Source organism: Sceloporus occidentalis, unplaced genomic scaffold (genome assembly GCF_023333645.1).
Source record: "Sceloporus occidentalis isolate IW3139 unplaced genomic scaffold, rSceOcc1.0.p SCAF_5, whole genome shotgun sequence".
In the NCBI taxonomy this organism is placed as follows: domain Eukaryota; kingdom Metazoa; phylum Chordata; class Lepidosauria; order Squamata; family Phrynosomatidae; genus Sceloporus; species Sceloporus occidentalis.
In genome coordinates, this window is record NW_028316985.1 from 55,723,904 (window position 1) to 55,749,979 (window position 26,076).

The 26,076-nt window shown below is 40.9% G+C and overlaps 1 protein-coding gene across 6 annotated transcripts in view; it reads left to right on the forward strand.

The window, feature by feature from the left end:
* The window catches only part of PTPRB (protein tyrosine phosphatase receptor type B), a 96,887-nt gene extending 71,395 nt beyond the window's left edge, over positions 1-25,492 (forward strand). For 2 of the 6 annotated variants that reach the window (XM_089524114.1, XM_089524115.1), the window contains exons 22-32: positions 378-461; positions 557-574; positions 685-766; positions 1,967-2,057; positions 4,838-4,914; positions 6,570-6,704; positions 9,377-9,499; positions 10,108-10,271; positions 11,547-11,682; positions 16,958-17,078; positions 21,676-25,491. In XM_089524114.1, the coding sequence (XP_089380240.1) occupies positions 378-461; positions 557-574; positions 685-766; positions 1,967-2,057; positions 4,838-4,914; positions 6,570-6,704; positions 9,377-9,499; positions 10,108-10,271; positions 11,547-11,682; positions 16,958-17,078; positions 21,676-21,698 (1,054 nt within the window). In that variant the 3' untranslated portion in view covers positions 21,699-25,491. Of the gene's footprint in view, positions 1-377; positions 462-556; positions 575-684; positions 767-1,966; positions 2,058-4,837; positions 4,915-6,396; positions 6,705-9,376; positions 9,500-10,107; positions 10,272-11,546; positions 11,683-16,957; positions 17,079-21,675 lie in introns of those variants that run through there. The other 4 variants (XM_089524117.1, XM_089524116.1, XM_089524119.1 and 1 more) reach the window with 3 other exon arrangements.
* The last annotated feature ends 584 nt before the right edge of the window (positions 25,493-26,076 follow it).

A 26,076-nucleotide genomic window follows, 5' to 3' on the forward strand; every position in this document is an offset into this window, starting at 1 on the left:
GAGACATGCTCTAAATGTGAAATCTGTTTTTAAGGCTGCACTTTCTGAAAGGGTGGCACAATAAATTCTAAGCTACATATGTATTTCAATGTTGAATAATGGGTGGGTTTGTATTAATATATGTGTGGTCATGTAAATACAGGAAGGATTGCAGGCTAAATGACATTACTTCTTTAAAGATGAGATGCTTCATGCACGAAGCAAAAATGTACTGCGTCAAAATAAAAACTGTTTTGTTGCAGCATTGTAGAATTGTTTTTGCAATAAGCGTGATGTATTTTTCATGATAGATGGGTGTTCTGCTCCTGGTGAGCAAAAACAAAATGTCCATTTACTAATGCACTAGCTATAATGCTCCTTAACTTCTTGTATTGCAGTAGTGGTCCTGAAAGACCAACAGCAAGAGTGAGCATTCGCAGAGACAGGCCGCTGTCTGTTCACTTGAACATGGGACAAAAAGGGTAAGGTCAAAATGTTTCCCAGGTGTCAGAGGACATTGTTTTCAGCTTAATCACCAACTGACCCACTTTTTTCTTTTCTCTCCAACAACTTAAAGGAGCCGGAAAACTTCCAGGTAAGCAAGCAGAAGCTAAGTCATTGCAGACAACATATTTTCTGCTGACTTCTTGTTTCTTGCTGTATTAACAGATGGTATGTGATTTTCCCCCTCTTTGAATGTTTTAGCCCAATAAAAGTAAACCAGTTTGAAATGCACTTCACCAAACTTCAGGCAGACTCCAACTACCTCCTATCCAAGGAATATGAGGTAAGCACAAAGAGAATGAAAAGCATTCTCTCACCCCTCTGAATGAACTGGTTGATACCTTTTGGCTATTGTCCTCAATACAGTTACTCAAGACCAGTCCAATTAAATGTTACTGGATCAGTGGTGATTAGTTGGCACAGGGAGATAAGGTTGTATTGTTACAGAACTAAGATGGAGAACAGATCTTCAAGTGCCAAAAACAGAGAGACATGGGGCAGGATTAGCCTAGCAAGTGCAAATGCTTTTGTAATATCCCAGCATAATAGTTTTCAGCAACCAGGACAAACTAATGATAGGCTCATCCAGACTGACAATTTATGCCAGTTTATCCCACACTGTTTTGTGTGTCTGCTTGTCAGTCTCCTTCCACTTTTTGCCACATCCTCATACAAATACTCTTTAAAAGGGTGGCAGTGGAGGGCGATGGAGGGCTGACTGGAAAAGAAAAGAAACTTTGTTGACAGCAATAGTATTCTTTTTCTCCCGCCATCCTGTTTAAGTGCCCCTTGCTGCAGTTTGGGGGAGAGGGTAAATCTAGAGCTATAGCCTAAAGTAGTAAGCTCCAATAATGTCACTGATATGCCCAGGAAGGGTCATCATAAGTCAGAAATGACTTGAAGGCAGACAACAACATCAACAATAACAACAGCAATCACAATCCATCTGCTAGTCTTAAATGGAACAGAGTCATTTAATCAACAGGGCCTTAGTAAATCAGCACATACAGTATGTAAATCCCATTGATTCAGTGGATCTACTGTAGCTGGGATTATCAATTGAATTTAGCCCCATAGATGCCAAATCCATGGCTTGTTCTGCTGTTCCTAGTTGCAACAGGAGCAGTCAAAATGCATAGAACATTGGACTTCCTTATCTCAACAAAGAATTCTAAAGAATGTATGGTTAGTCTACAAAACCTTTATTATCCACATATATTGAAACAAGTACCCATGTGTCTAAGCAACAGTTTCATTTGGCACTGCTCTTTTATATTTCAGCTTAGCACTAGAAGTTGTCTTGGAAGAAGTAGGGGTGAAAGTCTGAATCCCTTAGGACTCAGCACAATCCAGAACTGCTCAGTTTCAGTCACATCAATTCCCATTCCTTAGTTTTGAGTAGCTTATACATTATAAAGGCCATATAATAATATCATTTAACTCTTTTCTCTCCCCTTCTTCTCATTCTCTTGGTCTTTCACAGGATCTGAAAGATGTGGGTCGAAACCAGTCATGTGACATTGCACTTCTTCCAGAGAACCGAGGGAAAAATCGATACAATAATATATTGCCCTGTAAGTAGTAATGTTGGGCTAGACGCTTATCTCCTCCTCCCCATTTATATTTTCTTAGTGAAAAAAAGGGAACGGGAGAAGTGTATTCTTCATTCCAATACTTCTGGACAGCAAAGAACCACTCCAATAAAAAGGTCTTATTTTTAATAGTCACAATATGGGAATAAGAGAGCTTACTCACTTCATTCCACAAACCAAAAGTACAGGGATTAATAGTGTTCATCCTGGTTATGAAAGGCTTCAGCTGTTACAGCAATTTTGCTGAACTGTCACTATTGATGGTAGGCAGATGTAACAATAAATATCATCCTTTACATGCATGGTTGATTTTTATGTGATCACTCCTAAAAGATGAACAGCAGAATTCCTTATTTAGTAGTTGCTAAAGAAATAATAAAACTCAGCTGATTCTAATATGTTCATAAATCATTTGGCCAACATTACTGATTTGGAAGGCAGTAGATTCTTCATCTGTCAAAATAAATTTAAAATCTATTACAAAACTAATTCTTTAATCACAGAACAAGTGAAACTTGGTTTTATTTTCAAAGAATGTATGGAATTTTCATCTGCAGACTCAAAATTCTATTCTAATGTGTGTAGGGAAAAGAACAGCCAGAGGCAAGGGAATTATATTAGCTACTATATTTCACCCATAGATAGGTGCTGTCAAGATGAAGAAAGTCCCATGTGGCAGAGGTGGACAGTATGGGATATCAAACAACACACACAGAGAGAAATTACCTTGCTGATCAAGGTTGGGAAAATTTTGGCCCTCCAGATGATTTGGGAATCATTCTTATCAGCCCCACCTAGCATAGTCAATGGTCTCAACACATCCAGGAAGAATCTACTAGATTATTCAAAGGTCAAGCTAACAACAACTTCCCACAGAGCATACACAGCCATAGCCTCCAAGTTATGGAACAACTTGCTGGAAGAGATCCATCTTATTACCACCTTAAATGCCTTTAAGAAGGCACTTAAGATATATATATATATAATTTCAGCAAGCAGATATGCATGGCCTTTGCTGGAATACTAAAGGCTAAAATGTATTTGGCCAGATTTATACACTTTCAGGTGGGCCTACCCACCTGACCTCTCATAAAAAAAACTTAAGGAAAAATCCCATTTCTGGCCATAATTGTGTGTTTTGAATTGTATTTTTAGCTGATTTATTGTTTTATTGTATATAATTTAGATGTTATTGTTGTTTTATGGTTCTTTTATGGTTGTAATCCCACCTTGATCCATCGGGAGAGGCGAGAAAATATTATTATTATTATTATTATTATTATTATTATTATTATTATTATTAAAGAGTATTTATGTATTTAAACCACACCCATTAGCCAAAGAAAACCTCCCAGAGTGGCTTACAAATTGTTAATTTAATAGTTCTCTGCCCTCAGGTTTATAATTTAAAAAGTAAGAAAACAAAAAGAAAAGAGATTAGCAAATCCACCAGATGATAGTTGCTCTTCTCTCCTTCAGAGGCCACTGCAGTGGCAGTGGAATGGAGGGAGGACACCTAACAAACTTCTAGGACCAAAGCACAATAGCACTGTGCCTAGCTGTTGTTCTCTCCCTCAGAGGCCACAGCATTGTCAACTGAAACAATTGAAACATCTGGTAGGCTAAAGGTTTTCTCTCCACCAATATTGTTGATAGTAATTCATCATCTCCTATACAGTGAAATTTCTCTTTCTACTGAGGACTTCTCCATATTAAGATTTGCAAATTTGGCACGTACAGATTTGCTACCAATGTCTACTGATGTCAGACATACTTTTTCACAGAACCAGATTCCGATATGTTGAATGGTACTTTAGCCCAGAATATCCTAATTCCTTCCAAGAAATCATAAGTGGTGAAGTCAAATAGTAGTGATTCCATGCAGAGCAATGATTTTTTTCCCCTATAGAAACCAGCATGTCTCATGGTGTTTTTCCTCCCTTTCTCCATGTCTTTGAAGATAATTCTTTTTCATAATTTCCTATCATTTGCTAAAAGCTGTTTTATTGAAAAATAAGGCTCAGTATCCACTAGTCATTATAGCTAAATATTTGTTCTGTATCTGAAGCATCATGTCACTGAACACCAGTTGTTAGAAACAAAGCTTGGAAGTTGGGCCTGTGTCCCATTGCTGTCATGGTTGGCCATTATGGGAACACAATGGATATTGGCCTTTGGTCTGATCTAGCATGAGACTTCTGTGTTTTTAGCTTGCTCCCAGCTTCATTCAGGGATCAGATAATGGAGCAAACCTTGTGCAACTTTCAAGCCAAAGGCTTTTCCAACATCGCTATATTATACTGAGTTGTGCTTTCATTATTTGTGAGAACTTCAGCAAGCAGTAGGAAACATGAGTAGAAAGTTAGTATTTGCTAATTATATTTTTGTTTTTAAAACAATCTTATATAAGTTTCTCAATATTTGGAGTTGTCCGTGTGATTTTAGCAAATCTGCACAAAAAGCAATGTATAAATATAAACCATTTATTATACATATCATAAAACAAAATATGCCTATTCATAAGGACCTAAATTCCCTAACGCACCAGAGGAATGAACTGGCAAAACCACCTCTGATTAGTCATTGCCTAAGAAAACTCTATGAAATTCATGGGGCTGCCAAAAGCCGAAAGGCACATTCACACACATGCCTATCCATACATAGACCGAAGATGCAATAGATTTCCATTTCCAAGCATGCATAAAAGAAACTAAAAATTGGGATTGACTGGTAATATTTTTCTAATAAATCTCTGCCCTTAGATGACACAACGCGTGTAAAACTTTCAAATGTTGATGATGACCCATGTTCTGACTATATCAATGCAAGCTACATCCCGGTAAGTGATTTTATTTTTCATTTTTATGACCCTTTTTAAAAAAGAGCCTTTCATAGTAATGAAAAAGCACTTTCTTACATCTCTGTCCCACCATTTTCACATCAACCTGCTTCTGACTGGTTTGAATGGGATTCAGATTCCATTACCATTTAAACCCACTTACTAGGCGCACTTTAGTTTTAAACAAGCAGCATTATATTATTCAAGGTCAAGTTTCCAAGCATCACTGTCTTTGTAGAACCTGCAGCAATATTTACTACAATTGGCACTCAATGTCTGAAAACATATTTCAGCCTGAAAGCATGAAAGTACGTTGCACCAAAGCAAAACTGGCAAAGACTCCAATGTGCCATTTTTCATAAATAAATGGCACAATGAGAACTGTTCCACATCTATACATCACGATAATAAATGTCATCCAGAAAGTACTCCCTAACTGCCCCCACAGTTCATCTGGCGTCTAAGATCTGCATCAGAGTTGTTCTCACCAACATTACTTCTCCTGCATAAGCTGAACCGCCCTAAATATTCAATTTTGAGAGGTTCATACTGTTTGTGACCATTTCAGGTGCATTTCTTAATCTTTGTTGCCACTACATTACAGATTAGGATATACTGTATTATAGTATTCATTCTAATCTTCCTACATAATTATCCTAATGATATTTATGGTGATATAAATGTTCTCCTCCATTCTGCTCTCACAATCCTGTTCTGTAGGAGAGTGATGTGGCCCAGTGTCATCCAGTGAGTGTCATGACTTAAGGAGAATTTGAACCTATTAACTAGATAACTTCACCATTTGCTCGAGTCCATTTGGATGCCCAACTTATGCTTTGAACGTTCTGTCCTTCCCCGAGTCCCACAATCCTCTCTTAGTGGTGGTACTGTGCTCTGGACTTAGCAGAAAGACTTTTCAGACCTCTTTGCCTCATCTCTTCCCTCAGCATCATGCACACAAGTGTTCGTCAGTTATTTACCATCTCACCAAGCAGGCACATTCCAACAGGCTTGCCTAATCCTTAGTTTTGAATGAACTGAGTGACTTCTTACCTCCCAAAGTTCCAACAAGGCAAAGCTTTTGAGTCCCTCTTAAGAGGTACTGCAGAAAAAAAGGAACTGAACAAATGTGTGAGAAAGAAGCACCTGGGGTGCTTGGAAGCTACCAGCAGCCATTTTTTACTCATGATCTGACACATAGATTTCTTTATTTTTTTAAATCCCACAATCCTGAGTCATTTATTCTTCAGGCCACATTTTAAGACTGCCCGGCTCCCTTTCTTTGTATCATTCTTTGGGTTTTGAGAGCTGAACTCAAAGAGCAAAGGATTGACTGATAAAAAGGTGACACTGCTTTGTGGCAAGTGATAGGAGCAAATCAGCTTTCCCTTCCTTCCTTCCTTCCTTCCTTCCTTCCTTCCTTCCTTCCTTCCTTTTTTCTTTTTTATTTATTTTATTTATTTATTTTTGCTTTCTTTCCAGCTCTGTAATGGACTTCTCTGTAGGACACAGTCTCTTCTCTTCTCCAGGCACCATTCTGCTCCTAATCATTACAGCAGTCTTTGGCATTGTACTTCGTTAAAGAGGTGCCTAGGAAAAATGTCTCTGGTTTCTATGGCACTATCTAAACTAATCATAGCCTGCTGGATTTGCAGGGCAATAATTTTCGTAGGGAATATATCGCAACTCAAGGACCTCTGCCTGGCACAAAGGATGATTTCTGGAAAATGGCATGGGAACAGAATGTTCACAACGTTGTCATGGTAACCCAGTGTGTTGAAAAAGGCCGGGTGAGTAAATAGTTTTTTCTGTTAGTTAATTACTTATTAAAAAATTATGGACCTTAACACATGGGGAAAATTGAGAAAAATCAGGGGTTTAAACAGCAATTATCCCAGGCAAAATGCAAATTCGCAATTAAGATTTTCAAGATGTTGCTCTTAAAGAGGTAATAAAAAGGCAATAAAGGGGCAATAAACAGCAACAAATCATTCACGGGGAAATCCCAAAAGTGATTTTTGCTGTTTATTGTCTCTTTGCCTCTTTAAGAGCAATGTGTGTGAAAATATTAATTGCAAATTCATGTTTTGCCTGGGATAATCACTGTTTAAATCTCCGATTCTCTCTCAATTTTCCCCATGTGATCAAGTCAATGTCACACTTGCACTAAGACAATGCAACCACAGTCAAGATCTGTTGCATTACACAATGCAGGCAGAACATTGTATTATATACCAAAAAAGATCTGCAGGTGAAATCCTACTAGCTTTCTGTGGTAGTCTTCCTGTGAAAAATCCAACATATGCTAATTGAGCTAATCAAGTTCTGGAAGAAGGGAAGGGATGACATAGTCCTCATTGGGCCCTTTCTCTTTGCACAATGATTTCACTTCAGCTGCCTTAGCTGCATCCTGTGGGGTCTTGGGCTTTGCAATTTGAGAGGCATCAGAGCTCTCTGGCAGAAAATCTTAAATCCTTGTCTCTAAACTAAAAATCCCAGGATTTCCTAGGATGAAACCAAAGCAATTAAAGTGTAATCATAGCATTATAATTATGTAGTGTGACAGGGCCCTAATTTTCAGTTCCAGTACTCAATGACATCCTGTATTCAAAAGCTAATGGGACGTTATTTTCAAGTCCTGCATTCTTACACTAAGTGTACTTGGACTGAGTCTAAAGATTGCATGTATGGAGTTTTATAAACAGAAACTTTCATTTGTGGAAACAGCTCTTATTTACATTTAGTCCTTCAATTCCTTGCATTTCCTAAAAATCTGCAGTTCTGAGTTGGAAAACCTTCCACCATGGGAAGCTGCTATGGAAAGATGGTGTCAGTGAATATTACTTCCTCCCCCTCCCCTTCTTCTCTAGACAGCAGCTTCTGCTGAATCATCAGCTTTTTCCCTTTCAAATATGAAAAGTTCCTCTTGATCCAAGCCATTATATTTTTCAGAGTTGTGGCTTTCTGGCTAATTTGGCACAAATGACTACATTTTGATGAAGTTTGATTTATTTGTTGTAATGTTTTTAAACCACCCTTTATCCTTGCAGATATAAAAACAGGATAATTTTTTCTCATACAAATATGGTAAAAGAAAAAAAAAACACTTTGTTATAATATAACCAAAAAGGGCAGCCAATATAGTAAACAAACATATCAATTATTCAACCAATTAAAATGCCTGGGCAAACAAACAAGTTTCAAAGTAGTGCCAAAAAGACTGCAGTGTCAACATCATCTAGACATCCTTGGGAAGGTCACTGAATAATGGGGCATCACAATAGAGAAGACTCTCTCACACGGGGTACTCAGAATTCTTGAACAAAAGCCTCCAGATATAAGGAGAGAACCTTCCATATAATTATTTTGTTGTTTAAATACACCAGATCTCCAAATTGAGCTTGGCAACGAATAGGCAGCCAGTGCAACTCCTTCAAAATTGATGCTTATGATTTTGCCTGTCTGTCTAAAGTCCAAAACACACTGAAGAAATAATCCAGTTCAAGACCACTTTAAATGCCCTGGCTCAATGCTAGGCAATCATGGTAATTGTAGTTTATTGTGGCACCAGAACTCTCTGAGAGAGAAGGATAAATGTCTCACAAAACTACAGTTCTAAGAATTCCCTAGCATTGAGCCAGGGCAGTTAAAATGGTCTCTAACTGGATTATTTTTCCAGTGTGTTTTGAACCTAAATTACAGATCTGATAATCACATTCTGTTCTAGCTGAAGTCTCCATGTTATTTTTAAGGGCAGTCTCATAAACAGTGTATTACAATTAACTAGTTTGGAAGGTACCATAACCAGACTCTTTCTATCCAGAAGAATCAAGGCTGGTAAACTAGCCACAGCTGGTAAAGGCTACCAAGCCACCATGTGGTCTGAAAAATGATAAAGCTGGTCAAGGAGTACCTCTGCACTATATACAACCTGCACTTGTGCTATCAAGGGGAATGTGACCCTATCTGGAACAAGTGACACACTTAATGTACTCAATATAAATACTGGATTAATGCTGGACACTAAAAAAAAATGACCATGGAAGACATTTAAGAATCGGTCTGTATAGGGCCTATGTCTCATCTCACTTCTCATAGGTTTGTAGGGGCATGGCAGTTGTAGGTAAAGAAGAATACAAAGTTGCAGTTCCTCTGTATGTAGAATGCTCAATCCATTTTCTCACTGCACTAGTTTGATCATTGCACAATTTTAATTTGCATTTTGATACTGCATTATACTTCTACAAGAGAAAACATCATCGTAAATTTGACTATCCAAGTATGGAATTATACAGAATGTGCTGAGCTCTATATTAGCCTTGCAAAGTTATGTATAAAGCATTTGTAATGATTGTTTATGCCTTGTTAATATTATTTTTGCTTACTGGCGATCAGAAACAATATAAGTACAAAATCAAAGGTTTTGTTATAATAAGCAGTTTCTTTTTGCCCCAACCCCCAGGTAAAATGTGACCATTACTGGCCCTTTGACCAGGATTCCTTATATTATGGAGATTTAATAGTCCAGATGCTTTCTGAGTCAGTACTGCCTGAATGGACAATACGAGAGTTTAAGGTTTGCAGTGTGAGTAGATATAACTATTTTAGCAAGCTTTTTGTATTATAAAGTCACAGTGGTAGAGTTTGGTTGTTAAATGCTGATTGGTTTCATGTGGTAGAAGGAGGCTGTGATCCTACACTTAGGATCCTACATTGAACACTCTGGAATTTACTCATGAGCAGACAAAACTAGATTTGCTCTGCAAAAACTGTTTTTCACATACTGTTCAATTACACGAAATGATGTTTATGATAATGAAAAGGCATGCAAATATCATGCTTGAAATGACAGTGTGGAAGCAATTGATTTCCCAGTAGATCTCTGAACTTCCAGATCCAATGAATGGTTATACCATACAGCCAGGTGCTACTGTGCCAAAAATGTAGATTTGACAAAAGTTCCTTTTTTGGACTAAACCTCATAAAATCCTCTAGTGTGTAACTTTTTTATACTCTGCATAAACTATAATATAACTGACCACTACCTACCAGATCCTTTGTTTGTCCATAACAACAACAACAACAACAAAGACAAAGCAGTCATGATGTGATGAGAAGCTACATTTCAATACTCTTGGAGGAAAGCTTTGCATGATGGCTAATTTCTCCTTCTCCTATACATTGATCTTATAGGAAGAACAACTTGATTCCTCTAGACTTATTCGACAGTTCCACTATACTGTGTGGCCAGACCATGGTGTACCAGAAACCACCCAGTCCCTCATTCAGTTTGTGAGAACCGTACGAGATTATATTAACAGAACACCTCATGCAGGACCAACCATAGTACACTGCAGGTATGAGGAGAACAGCCATCTGTGGCAGAATGAGGAGAACTTTAAATGTACAGTGGGACCTCTGTATCTATGGATTCAAGCATCTGCGGATGACAAGCCTGTGTTGTTCCCAATGATGGCATGTGCATGTGGCCGTGCCCCAATTAGGAATACCTTCCGTTGTCCCCAGTGGTGGTGCGTACATGCAACTTCACCACCATTCGGGACAATGAAGGCTTACCTGAGTCCCATTGTCCCTAATGGCCGTGCAGTTATGTGCATGTGCTGCCACTGGAGACAACAGGGGCTATTCCTAAGGGCGGTGTGGCCACATGTATGTGCCACCATTGGGGACAACAAGACTTGAGCATCCACAGATTTTGGTATCTGCAGGGGAGTCCAGAATAGATCCCCCATAGATACTGAGATCCTACTGTATTAGTTTTATACTTTGTTTTCTTGCATCATTCAGCAAATGTGACTTCTGATGATCAATAAAAAGCTTAGGGCCCGATACAGACGGGCTTTACGTGACGTCCTCATCACGTGCTAGGGTTGCTCAGAGCACTCTGTCCACATGCGGGCTAACCCTAGCACATGACGGGGGCGTAATCATGGCGGCCTCCCATCCACATGGGGGCTGCCATGATTACGTCACACACGCACCGTGTCCAAACAGTGCAGCGCATATGTGACGTTGCGCCATTCCCGGCCGCTTATGGTGGCCTGGGCACAGCACATGAAGGAACTTTGAAAGGGAGCTCCTTCTGAGGGCGCACCTCATTCCCGCAGCCACCAAACAGCTGCGGGACGACACCAGGGAGAAAGAGGCCGAGTGGTCTCATTCTCCCCTGGCTGCAGCTCCCAGGGTGTCCTGGGGCATGAAGCCCCAAGGACACCCCTTTTTGGGACCAGGGAGAAGCAGCATTTTGCCGCTTCTCCCTGGTCCCGAAAAGCGCCAGATCGGGGCCTCTGGGCTGCCGGTGTGGCTGCCATGGCCCCAATCCGTGGAGTAAAGGGTTGCGTACAGGCCACCCCAAAGGGGCGGACCGTACCCCGCCTAAGTTTTCTTTGTAATAGAAAACAGAGATCAGTTCTTCCAGTAATGATTAATGGAGGAGGTTAAGAGGTTTCCTTGCTCCTCTCTCAGTTAAAAGAAGAAGAACTTGAAAAATATGAATTTCTTTAGAGAAATGAAATGAAAGACAAGAATGAATACAAAACACATCTTAACTTGCTTGTAACAACAGCAAGAAAAAGATAATCAGGTAAGACAGTTTCTGTTTCCTTTTTCAGTGCTGGAGTTGGTAGAACAGGAACGTTCATTGCACTGGATCGAATTCTTCAGCAATTGGAGTTGAAAGATTCTGTGGATATTTATGGGGCAGTGCATGATCTGAGGCTTCACAGGGTTCACATGGTTCAGACAGAGGTAAGCTGTGGATACAGGGTATAGATACTATATCAGAATTAATTGCCTCTAACTAAAAATTAAATTGCTTTATTTAACTCAAAATATAACTTTATTCGGTTTAGTTCTGCTGCTCCTTTGGTTCCTGAAGCGTAACCTCACAGGCTCTAAAAATCCATTCTCTCTCCAGTCTTTTCCTGACAAGCAATAGCGGACAGGTTTACCTGTCTCATAGGTTTGTACAAGGGCCTCCTCTAATCCCAGTTTCCCCCTGATCTTTCATTTTGCCTTTTTCATAGGTTCGCTGCTTATCAGACACCTCGCCTCTTGCTCCAGTCATTCTTCCCATCAGCAATCTTGCCTCCCAGCCTTTTTTCCCATTCAGGCTCCCACCTCCGCCACCAGTCCATGGGGGGAATTGTTGTCCCTTGATTTACGGCAAATCACCACTCATGAAGGCTTACCAGAGTGAATAGTCTTATCTTTTTTGGCTGGGGGCATCTTTAGGGATCAGGAGGCCATTTACAAGGCCCACAAATTTCATAATTCAAAGACCTGCTCTAAACCCCATGTAGGGTTTTCCAGTTTTTCATATTCCTCAAACCATTCTTTCTTTAGTCCATACTGGACCAGCAGACCAAAGTACACAATATATCATTAATACACACAGAGAGAGAATGTGTGTGTGTGTGTGTGGCCTGAAATATTTAATTCTTCTAATTTGTTTATCTGCCATTAAGATCCCTGGTCAGGATTAGATTTTCTTCTTAGGCAGCCAAGCATTGAGTAAAGAAGAAACATCAAACATATAAAGCTACATGTCACTTTTACTGTAGCATGTAGTTTGCCTCAAGGAATACCCTCCTTCCCTAAAGAAAAATATACTGTACATTCATTAGTAAGTCCAGAATTTCCATTTCTCTCAGCTTACTTCACTTCAGGTTCCTGGCCTCTGGACTCCCTGCCTCACAGCTTCTGCCTCCTCCACTCAATTTCTCAGTCTTAAACACATTCCTCTTTGTCTTCATGCACCTCATGCATCACCTCCTAAAAGTGCTGAGCCATCGTATAACATTTGTGAATTTCCAGTCTGCCTGGCCTTGACAAAGGATTTCTTGGGCATTACTGGCATTACCTATACAACTTTTTATTTCCCATAAAATTAGAATCACTTCTTATGTCCCATGCATCTCACAATGTGCTGTGCATTGTAATCTGTAATAACACATACTATGATAAACCTATTAGTCTTAAAGATACCCCAAACCTCTTTTTTGCTCTGCTGCAAATCAGCCTAGTTTGAAAATCACTTAGACTTGAGGATTATTCCCTTGCCTTTTCATAGTTCTTGTTCATTGTATACCTTCAGTATTGCAGTATTTTGAACTTTTCAAAATGAGAAGAATGTTAGGTAACTATTAGATAGTTTCTGAAATGCAGTTTTTCAAACAATTGGAGAGACTTGAGCAATTTTCACCAGCTCTGGCAAAATGCCTGTTTCACTGACCATTTATATAGACAGTAATTTACAGGCACTCTGGAAATACTTGAGACAAATAACTGGGGATTTTCCTTCCATGAGTGAAATGGGGTTGATGTTTCAGAGCATTAGGCTTAGTGGGGTAGACAATGGTTCCAAAGATGAGACAGACTGAGAAGCATTCTGGGTAGGACTGCTTTAAAAACCATCAGATAAGCAGACAGAGATAAAGAAGAATGTAGAGCTGAGGATGTAGACATTTATCTGGGAGCTTATTACTTAGAAGCTGCAAGGTCAGAGGAATACCATTTTAGTGTGTGCTGTTTACTTTTCAAACAGATATACTATAATTCATTAGTGTTAGCATTTGAGAAAGGAGATTAATCTTTTCCTGACCTGTTGTGCAAGCATGAGCAGCAAAACATGATGGACATATTTTTATGTTTTTATTTAAAATCATAAACTCTCAGAGAAGTGAGACTGATAATGGAATTTAACCAGTTAAGACTATAAAATAGGCCAAGGTAATCTGTACACATTTTTGTACAATCTTAAGCATAACAAGTTCTAACCTACAGTCTATATCAGTGGTTCTCAACCTTCCTAATGCCACGACCCTTTAATATACAATAGTTCCTCATGTTGTGGTGACCCCCAACCATAACATTATTTTTGTTGCTACCTCATAACATATGTGTTTTCCAATGGTCTTAGGCAGCCCCTGTGAGAGGATTGTTCGACCCCCCCCCCAAGGGGTCGTGACCCATAGGTTGAGAACCACTGGTTCCATTCATTCAATTCTACATCCATTCTTAGTTCTAACGGAAGCAGGCCCATTGAATCAATGAAATTTCATCTATGTGTTGATTCACCATTCAGCAACTGATTCTGCTAGTCTTCTCTTGTTGAACTAACTAATAAGATTCAGGTCTAGCATAAAGCTCTGATGCTAGTTATTTTAATTCAGTGACAGAGCTTTAATAAGTTTATAAGGTGTTAATAAGCCTGGACCCCGATTAGTGGGGTGGCTGGCATAAGAGCCTGAGGGACCCCCAGCCCAGATGAAATGATCAAGCATCATGGATTTGGACCACTCCAGGGTCATTCAGACATTGAGGTTTTAGTGGACCGATGCAAATATCCTCACTCACACATTCTGGGTTTGTTATTCATACTTTGGAACTGCAGCTCTGCACATCTCTGGGAATTTGGTTACTCACACATGCAAGCACTCAAACATGGGGTCGATGATGCAAATGTATTCAAAATGCATTCAACGCATGCAGAGTTTAATCCCAGGACTATTCGCATTGGTTATTCACACTGGTGGTGATATAATCCTTTTTTTAAAAAACTCAGAGAGAAAAAAACAAGTATTGATTAGCTAAGATTAAGTAGGTTTTTTGGTAGCCTGCCAAAAAACTTAATCGGGTGCATTTGGGATGCATGTGAACAATGAAGATTTAACCCAGATTCATCCTGGATTATTTTCACTATCTGAATAACCTCTAAGACTCATGTACCTCATTGATCCCCCTGAGGTACTACCAGTCAAAAGTATCCTAGTTTATTTTTGCCTTTGCTTTCTCTCAATAGGGTCTCTTATATTTCCCCCTTTGCTTGATATGTAAATTTTATGCTTAAAACCATTCTATAATGGTTTTTTGTGGGGGTTTTGGGCTATGTGGCCATGTTCTAGAAGACTTTCTTCCTAACGTTTCACCAGCATCTGTGGCTGCATCTTCAGAGAATGCTTGCCTGGAAAAAGTTGGGTATATATATATACTGTGTGAGCCTAAGAATGCAGGAGTGATTTGCATGTGTATTGTTCTGTTGCTGATGGCAGGCCTCAGGCTGGGAGGCTAATGCAAAAGAGGATTAGTGTCTGCTAATTGGTGATCATTATCTGCTGGGAAAGTCCCTGACTCTGAGTGGTTTCCCATTTACATTTGCTGAGCCCTCATTTTGCTATTCTTCAGGACTGATAGCCAAATTTTGTTCTTCTAGAACATGGCCACATAGCCCGAAAAAGCCACAAAAAACTATGGATGCCAACCATGAAAGCCTTTGACTTCACATTCTATCATGTTTCATTTATTATTTTGCTATTGTAACTGCGATAATCACATGGTTAATTGTTTTTGGTGGCATCATTATTATTCACTTTATTTGAAGTTTTATTAACACTGAGACTCTGATGTTGCTTGGACATATGTATCTTGGTTTTCATCTGTGAAATGTTAGAGGATATGATATCTTCCAGTAAAGATATCTCAGTATAGAATTGCCAGAAGAGAGAAAGAACAAAACAAATTACAAACCTTTATTTCATGGGTGCAGAATTTCTTGTAGCCTGAGGCCCAAATTCAATTTAAAAGAAGTTATGGAGGCTGCATTCCATCAGTGAGGAGTGAGCATCCCAAATGCCAAAGGGTGGGATGAAAAATACTACCATATTTAACTTGAAGTTCCTATTGCAAGGAAATAAAATTGAGGAAAGGCATTTCAACCTTTCAGAATGGGAAAAATACAGAAGAAACAATGGTGCTATAGGGAAGGTGATGTGGTCATAACAGAAGCCATAGACTTGAGTCTGCAAAACTTGAGCAGGACTGCTAAGTGCTGCAAAGCCATAGAAAGCAGCAGAGGCAGCCTGTCGGGGAGAAAGGGGGTAGGCATTGGTGGGGGCAATAGCAACAATGTAGGAAGGCAACAAGAGGTTAATATGGCTGATTCATCGCAAGGGGAGCAGATTTCCTATGAACGCAAAGTTTGCGTTCTTAGGAAATCTGTTCCCCAGGAACGATTCAGGGACACTAAGGAGGGAGTGACGCTTCGCTGACAATTAAGGAAGCGCGCCTGGCGTTCAAACACTGGCACCTCCTCCACATTAGAGTGGCATTTGATTGACATTTCAGGGATGTTTTCCTAGCGATTCAGCCTGGTATGAAAATCTTCAAAGAGCTGTGCATAGTCTTAATGCCTGAACTGAGACTGGTGACTCATTCCTGTCATAGAAATTCAAGTGACTTTTCAAATTTATTATGGATAGCCATGGGCTCAGTTGTGCTCTTCAGTCATGTTAACACAATTTAGTTAAACCAATCCATGGGGCAGTTAGGGCCCTCCTACATCTGCAAGAGGCCAGGTTTTCATAACAAGATGGAGGCCTGCAAAAGATTGTAGATTGGGTTAAACAGTAGAGGAGAAAGTTACTGGCCAAAATGGCTACATGTTGTTTTTACCATCAAAAGCAATATGCTGTTGCATAATAAGCACTGGGGACTTTAGAATAGAAATTACATATATTCTATTATAGAATGGAAACTAGGGTGGGTTACAGACCACCGAAAAGTGGCGGCTTGTACCCGCCCCTTTCCCTGGTGTATCAGGGCCTCAGTGGTCAGAACGGCAGCCGCTGAGGCCCCGATCCGCCGCTTTCCGGGCCGCGGGTAAGCAGCTTCAAGCCCCAAGGACACCCCACGGCGGCAGGGAGGAGGAGAAAGGGGCTGCTTGGCCCCTTTCTCCTGTGTGTCGCTGGCGCAGCTGTCTGAAGGCTGTGCCCAGCAACACAAACCAGGAAGGAGCTCCAAAACGGAAAATATTGGGAAAATATTGGAGAAACAGCAGTGTCATGAGGAAGGTGATGTCATCTGGGAAATTGTTTCACTGATTCCTAGCAAATTGTTTAAACTCTGAAGAAGCAGACCACAAATGATTTTTGTGGGTGCCAAGGAGACTATATGTGATGAAAACCATGTTCGCTCATTATAATAACTCTCCCTTATTTTGACAATTGCTCTTCCTTCTTTCTAGTGCCAATATGTATATTTACATCAATGTGTGAGAGATGTCTTAAGAGCAAGAAAGCTACGCAGTGAACAGGAAAACCCCTTGTTTCCAATATATGAAAATGTGAATCCAGAATATCACAGAGGTAAGAATGAATTCAGTTAGCATTAAGAAATGCCCCATCAACAATGGCCACATCCTCTATTGCTCAGTCATAAGTGGGTGACTTCACCATGTCATGACTTCACCATGAATTCATTATTTTTTAGAAATAATTTCCCTAGGTTTTTTTTTTAATTCTCAACAAACCAGTGGTGTAACTCCCAATGATGCTTTGCTTTGGATAGTAATCCCCCACCTTTTCATATCTCTCTGTTCTTGAACCTTCCTGTCTTTTTCTCTGTGCACAGTGCCATTCTATTTATTTTCCTCCACATGTTCATTCAGGTCCATAGATCAACATAATAACTGCTGATTATAGCCACCTTGTTGTTGTAGTTGTGTGCCTTCAAATCACCTCTGACTTTTGGTGACCCTAATGTGAACCTAACACAGGGTTTGCTAGGACTGAGAGTATGCAACTCAACCAAGGTCATCCACTGGGTTTTCATAGGCAAGTGGGTAATCAAACCCTGATTTCCAGAGAGGTAGCCACTTCCCTCATCTTATTTTTTAAGCCTGTAGGAGCTTCCAATTTCTGTATAAACAGTCATCTGATTTCTTCAATTACAGTTGAAGAAATTGCAGTTTTTCATGGAGGGCCTCCTGCTGGGCTTGTTGGCAGTGGAGTGGAGGGAGGGCCACCTTGCCAGGTTATGGGAGCTGCCAAGGTCTGACAGTCAAAGAAAGGAGATTGTGTCCATTGGCCTTCAGTGTCTGTCTTCACACATTGCAATCTCTTTGAACCTGTTTCTAACAATTAGCACTCATGTCCATGCTTGTTGTATTTATTATTTATATTTCTATATATTAAGGCATTTATATCCCACCCTGTATCTGAAAATCTCAGGGTGACTTACATTCAAAACAGTTTGAAACAATAAGTACTAACAGTCATTTAAAGTATTTAAACAATATCAAATAGATTATAAGTTTAAAAAGCAGACAATTTAAAACCTGTTAAGACAGTTTTAAATAATGAAACCATGAAGGGCAAATAAAACAAGGAAAGGGTAATCAGTGTGGTAAACTTGGCACTGTTATAATGCCCAGCCCTCCATTGTAATCCCACTGAAATAGGTGAGAATTTAAGTTCCCTCCCAAGCTTGAGGGTTCATTACTCTCCTCCAGCTTGAAGGAACTCTTTGTCATTTGCAGAAAAACAAACAAACATCCAAACATAAAGGGCATCCTAACCATCATTCAGTTCTTCCTAGAGTATTGTGTGTTTCACTTGAGCTCAATTACAGCCTTCTTGTTTTCCCCTTTCTTATACAATAACCTCCCACGCTTTGCTGTTTTCTGAGGTTGTAAGCTTTCTGGAGGAGGGAGAATATATTGTGCTAATAAAATACTAGGCATATTTACTATACCCAGCCAATGATTCTGGTAGGACTTCCCTTTCCATCTTTCTTTTTTGGACATCTTGCTCTTAGACAAAGTGAGAGGCTTTTCAAAACTTTCAGTGGATAGGCTTACCCTCCACAGGGTTTTCACAGATGAAAACAGGATACATATAGTGGAGCAACATCAGAGTGTGGTCAAAAGGTGTGGCCAGGCAACAAGAAGGCAACAATTATTAATGAGGAAGAACATACAAAATTGCTATTTATGTACTAAGTTTAGAAAAGCCTGAAAAAGAAAAAACAAATAAATAAATATAGTACTCTGAATATGTGCCTGCATTTGCACATGAGTAACAATAAATACAATATTATATAATACTTTATTTTAAAATCAGTATGCCTTAATAAGACCTGTTCAAAATTTATTTATTTATTTGGGGGATTAATATCCCACCTTTCTCCCAAAATGGGATTCAAGGCAGTTTACACTAATGTAAAAAGATTACAACAGTTAAAAATTAAAAAATTTGTATTGTGTTAATGAGCTTTCGCACCTGATTCAGTTGTGGGAAAGCAGTGGAATTGGGAGCTATTCAAGGATTTTGCCCATGAATGAAAAGGTGTGGCAGAGTAACAGGTTGCAAACAGACTAGCTACAGATATGGCACATTGTGTGTGATAATGTTCAGCCATAGATGGAACAATCATGGTAAAGTCCCTCTATTTTACCCTCTTGCGATAATCTCCTAGGGCAGGGGTAGGCAACCTTTTTGAGTCGGGGGCCGGGTTGCTGTCCCTCAGACAACTGGGGGGCCGAAGCCAGAGGGTGGAGCTTCCACCCTCCGGGGGCGGAGCCGCACATGGGGGTGGAGCTTCCATCCTCTGGGGCGGAGCCACATGCCAGGGCGGAGCTTCCACTATCCGGGGCGGAGCCACATGTCAGGGGCGGAGTTTCCACCCTCCAGGGGCGGAGCCGCATAATATTTGCAAGAAGCTACTAGGGCCGGCAATGCCATAACACAGGAAAAACGCATGCACACTGTCTCAACCCACAAAAGAGCAAGGAAGTCCATGTGGGGGGATTTTACAAAGAGAATACCAAAGGAGAACAACAACAATAATAAGAGCAATATTTGCAAGAATGGGAGCGACTAGGCAAGGCCACAAAACAGCAAAAAATGCATGCCACTGTCTCAACCCACAAAAGAGCAAGCAAGTCCATGTGGGGGGATTTTACAAAGAGAATACCAAAGGAGAACAACAACAATAATAAGAGCAATATTTGCAAGAATGGAAGCAACTAGGCAAGGCCACAAAACAGCAAAAAATGCATGCCACTGTCTCAACCCACAAAAGAGCAAGCAAGTCCATGTGGGGGGATTTTACAAAGAGAATACCAAAGGAGAACAACAACAATAATAAGAGCAATATTTGCAAGAATGGAAGCAACTAGGCAAGGCCACAAAACAGCAAAAAATGCATGCCACTGTCTCAACCCACTTTCTTTCTCTCCCTCCCTCCCTATCACTCCCACCTTCTCACCTTTTCTCTCTCTCTCTTCTCCTCTCCCTCCCTCCCTCTCCTCTCCCTCTCACCTTTTCTCTCTCTCTTCTCCCCTCCCTCCCACCCTCTCCCTCCCACCCACCCACCCTTTCTCTCTCTCTCTCCTCCCCTCCCTCCCTCCCTCTCTTTCCTCTCCCTCCCACCCTTTCTCGCTCTCTCCTCCCCTCCCTCCCTCCCTCCCTCTCTCTTCTCTCCCTCCCACTCTCTCTCTCTCTCTCCTCCTCCTCTCCCTCCCTCTCTCTTCTCTCCCTCCCACTCTCTCTCTCTCCTCCTCCCCTCCCTCCCTCTCTCTCTGCCTCCTCCTCCTTCCCCCCCCCCGCCCCTCCATTTATAGGAGGGAGGAGGGCGGGGCCAGGAGGGAGGAGGGCGGGGCCAGGAGGGAGGTGGGCGGGGCCCATTTGAAGGCCCGGTGCGGCTCCTGGAGCCCCGATTCAGGGCTCCAGAGGCCGCATCGGGCCTCCCAGGGGCCCGGTGAGGCTGCTGAAGCCCCGTTTCAGGGCTTTGGCTGCCGCATCGGGCCTCCCAGAGGCCCGGTGCAGCTCCTGGAGCCCCGTTTCAGGGCTTCGGCTGCCGCATTGGGCCTCCCAGAGGCCCGGTGCAGCTCCTGGAGCCCCGTTTCAGGGCTCCAGAGGCCGCATCGGGCCTCCCAGGGGCCCGGTGAGGCTGCTGAAGCCCCGTTTCAGGGCTTCGGCTGCCGCATCGGGCCTCCCAGAGGCCCGGTACAGCTCCTGGAGCCGCGATTCAGGGCTCCAGAGGCCGCATCGGGCCTCCCAGGGGCCCAGTGAGGCTGCTGAAGCCCCGATTCAGGGCTTCAGCTGCTGCATCGGGCCTCCCAGAGGCCCGGTGCGGCTCCTGGAGCCCCGTTTCAGGGCTCCAGAGGCCGCATCAGGCCTCCCAGGGGCCCGGTGAGGCTGCTGAAGCCCCGTTTCAGGGCTCCGGAGGCCGCATCGGGCCTCCCAATGGGCGCCGCCATTTTGCCCTTCAAAATGGCGGCGAAGTCTTGCGCGGCCTTTATGGTCGCGCGAGACTTTGCTGCCATTTCGAAAGGCAAAATGGCCGCCGGAGTGGCCGAAATCGGCGGCGATTTCGGCGGCAGGAGGGAGTGGGGGCCGGCAGAAAGGCGCCCGCGGGCTGCATCCGGCCCACGGGCCGGAGGTTGCCGACCCCTGTCCTAGGGTATGAATCCATAACTGCAACACAGAAAGCCAGCCAGCATTCCTATACATACTTGCATGGCACTACATTCACTGGTTCTTACTTCTCAATACACATGCTTAGGATAGGACAATCTATAAACATACATAACTCTGAATATGTCCACCATTAATGTGGTTGCCCTTTTTTCTTGCAGAACCGCTGTGCCTTAGCTACTGTGTGATCAGCAGAAAAACAGCATGTAGCTCTTTTCCTCTTCACAGTATCTGTATACTAGAAGATTCCTTTGCTGAATTTTCTGCTCTTCATGTAGTTATTAAAGACACTGCCTTCTTGTCAGGAAAAAAGATGAATATTCTTTTCTGTCATTCCAAGATACGGTTGCCTCTTTTGTGTGCATACCAATCCTGTCTATATCGTTATTGCATATTTGTAATAATATATTCACTGTCTGGCATTGGAAAGATAAAAATAAACCACTCTGTGTGTTTTCTAACTGCAGTTTCCTTTTTATTCCAGATGCTGTTTATTCAAGGCACTAAATCACTACTGGATTCCTGCTTTGTGCAGTCATATCAATCTAGCTATTGTTTAGCTACTTTTTAAAACTATTTTATGCACTACAAAAGTGACAGACATGTTTGAAGCTGTGTATAATTTATTGGTCTGGTGACACTTTAAAGTATATAATTTAAATATAACAGATATTGTTGTATATAAATGTATTTTGATATTATGTAAATATGTATTTTATCTATAATGTTTATAATTAAGCATCAGATAATACTATTTTTCCATGCTAAAGTTATTTTAATGAATTGCTCTCTATAAACTATTTTATGCTGAAGAAGTAATAAGGGGTCTTTTTTATAAAAAAAATCTGTTCTCCAAACTCCTTTAATCCAAGGTATGGATTCTGATCTGGCCATACCTTCTATGTGTGGGGAATATTTGACTTAAACATATCAAATCTGATGTTTCCATGCACATGTGAAAACTTTTCTGGACATGATGTTTAAACAAACAAAAAACAGAACATGGAAAAGTCCATTTTTAACCCACCCACCCCGAACCCACCAGCTAGTACAGTTAATGGCTGTGTAGCTGGTGGATTTTAGTAGTTGTGTGCTAAAAATTTCCAAGCTTTTTTAAAAAAATAATCTCATTCCTAACCCTCATTGTTGAAAAAATACAATTCTAATGTATTTGTAAAGTCTAAAAACGAAGCATGGCAAATTCTAACCAAATCTGCATGGTAGGCGGTTGGACTAACTGGCCTTTGTTGTACCTTCCAGCTTTAAGATCCTATGATTTTATCATTCTAAACATGGTGCAAACAGGCTTCATGTAAGATGCATCTGGCAACTTTATCCCAGTCCCATAGAAGATCAAAACTGTGAGTGGTGGCTATTGCTGCTGCTGAACTGCAAGCTTAAAGCAGTGCTGGAAAACTGTAGTCCCAACATTTTTTCATCCACCCCAATCCCTCATTATGCCCCCCATATATATATATATATATATATATATATATATATATATCACATTCATTTGGAGCAAAAAATCACCCAGTCACCTGCAAAATCATAACATTCTCAAACAGACGTTTATCACACAGGCTCCTGGAACAAAGGGGGCTGGGCTGGGGCTGGAACGAGTGGGGGACGCATTTTACCGCACACAGGAAGTTCCGTTCCCTTCCGTTCCATCCCCCATCCATCCTACAAGAGGCGATTTCTGAGAACTATTCAGCAAGCGTTCTCAAAAATTGCCTCCTGTGGGACGGATGGGGGACGGAATGGAACGAAACGAAACAGAATGGGGACTTTTGTGTGCAGTAAAATACTTCCCCCACTCGTTCTGCACTCGTTCCCAGCCCATTTCGTTCCGTCCCCAATCCGTCGCAGTGCGATAAACTCTATAATCTTAGACAGAAAATAGTATTTGTGGCTGAAATGTTACTTCTCAGGAGCCTGTGCCCATCTTTCTGCACAAAATTAATTTCTAAGGTGATACTGTGTGATGGGCAAAGTGGTTCAGTTTTAAGGCTAAGCATATGTTTTAATGAGCCATTTTTATGAAGACGCTGCAGTGTTAGGTCAAGAGGAACTGACATGGCACATTAGAGAGTTCTGTTAAGTGAAAGATATTGCTTAAAGCAATATCATATTGAGGCTGAGCTGTATCTAAAGGTGACACTAATCTCACCTTCTGACTATAAAATGCACAGCTAACCTCATTTAAAAGAGCAGGCAGTGAATAAGCAATGGCTGTAAGCATAGATGTAAAGCCTAGAATATCAGTACAGCATATTTAAAAGATGTTGAAAACAGACCAAAAATTTGATGACACATCATTTCATTAAAAGGCCCAGGAGGTCCATAACCCAGTAAGTGCATAGTGGTGGTTGTGTAGCCTATCTAAAGTAGGGGGAAGGGTCTCTTTAAGTAAAGAGGGCAAATCGTAGCCATATTTTCATGGTTAATGACTTCCTAAAATATTTTCAGCATTGCTTTTCATTGCAGATTGTTTTCTTTCCAAAAGATGGGAATGGTAACGTAGAGAGGGTGTATGAAGGACGTTTATTAACATTTTCTGCACTGTAATGATGTTTCCAGACACTGTTTGTTGACTTTAACCCTACAACTAAGAGCCCTCCCAAACACTTTGTTATTGACAGCCTTGTAAGATCTTGCAAACTCAAGTCTGGGGTTTCCTTAACTGAATCCACTCAGATAGTGCAATCTCCCTCTTTTTGTACTGCATTCCACCTGGGCTTCCTATATTTTGTTTATTGTTGCTACTGCTGTGTGCCTTCAAATCATTTCCAACCTATAGCAACAGAAAGGTGAACCTATCACACAGTTTTCTGGGACTAAGAGTGTGTGACTTTGCCAGTTACCCAGTACGTTCCCATGGTTTAGCAGGGAATCAAACCCTGATATCCAATGTCCAAGTTGTAGTCCAGTGGTCAAACCACTACACCACACCAGCTCTCTTTATTTATTTGCCATTTATTTATTTAATTATCATTTATCTTTACTTAATATTTAATGCTTGCTCTACCATTTTAACTTGATTATATTTCACCCCACTAATAGATCTCAGCCAGAATTCAATAGGGCATGTATAAATGTGTAACAGAGAGTGACAAGTTCACAATTCACAGTCCATACATACTCACTGCTTTAGAGAATACATAGGGACCATAAAAGTTCCCCAGTCCCCAATATCCAGGCAGTAGCCATTGCAATCAAAGAGCCATTGCAATCCCCTGTCAATCAAGAAGCAATAATTGACATTCCTAAACCTCACCCTTGTACAAACAATCTCAACAACAATCAGCCTTTTGATGGACTGTAAAAATGAAAGCAATCCAAACATAATTATGCCATTGCTAAATTCTTTCTATATGTGCCAAACCTATGTCAGTTCAAACCTGACTTCATGGTGAAATGGTGATCAGAATGATTTAGCAGTAACATCTCTTTTCAGTATGTGATGAGAAGAATCTTTTTTTTTTTCACACTCTTCTAATCATACATGAAAAATGTGATCAGGAATATGGTAAGGATCAATGAGACCCAAGGTCATGTTGCATATGTTTTAGATCTTCAAACAGCAACGTAGTTTGCTGGTATCCTATCTGGAATTGAACAACAGATTGGTATTTTGTTTCCCATATCACTAGCCTCAAATGAATTTCCCAGACCTTGGGATTGCTGAATCCCAAGCACAGCATGTCCCTTTCAGAGCCCCTATATTCTGTATGTCTATTGTTGTATTTGAAGGCTTGACATAAAACTCTTCAGATACTTAAAACATGCAGTATGTATTGTTTTGTAGTTGCATCCTTTCTCAAAACTATTCTAGCCTTCCCAGACACACTATAGAAAACCGGGTTTAGAATGTCCATACTTGATGGATCAAGGAATGGATCTGCTGGAAATATTGTCCATTGCCTCTGTGGTCACAGGAGGATTCTGGGACATCAATGAGCTTCTACCATGCCAGCTGTTGACTCAACGTTAGCAAAGCAGCTACCTGCTGTATCCATTTAAAATGGTTAGAAACAGGCTTCATGAGTAGAAAATGAAGCTTTATATTTAGATGAAGCTTTATATTTAGAAATATTTCTCTATCCTTGGAGAAAGAAACTGGGAACCAGTATAACCCTCTTGTCTCCAAGGAGACAGATGGAGCAGATGCTGCTTCTTTTTTAGGGCTTGGTGGACCAGTTGTTTTGTTACAACAGAGTATTTACCAGTGAATAGCTGAGGAGAAAATACCCACAATGCTCATAAAATTTAACTCAGCTTCGTGGATTTTTCTCCATCGGAACCTCAGATCATGTGTATTTCCTATACATGTATTTCCTAATCTCGTATAGATTCAAAGCTTCCATTGATGTGCTAATGTTCTTGCTCAGTTGCCTCTGTCTCGTAAATATGGTTTTGATTTCTAGCTGCTTGACTTTTTTCTCCCTCTCTGCTAGCAATGACATTTTAGCCCCACAGCTATGGCTATACTCTGAGTTTCTCCATGTATATACATATTCTAATTTGAATGCTGGACCATATAATATTCTCTGTGTCAAGCATATGGGACCTGTTGTCAATTACTAAGGTCCTTACCACACCATTCCGTAAGTCAGTGGTTTGATTCTACTTTTGTCTCAGCTTTATAACATGACGTCATAGTTTGCCCGGTGCTATTGTACTGCAAATATTGGGAACGTGCATTTTTGACCTGCTGAAAACAATCCATTAATGACCCCCTTCTATACTATGATTCAGTAGCCAGTTTGAGTGCGGATTCTACTTCATTTTGCGAACTATCAGTTAGTGGGTGTGGTGTTGGTGTGGTTTGGTTGTCCCTCCCCGGGGATTCCCAAGGAAATCTTCACCAGGGAAACCTCAGATT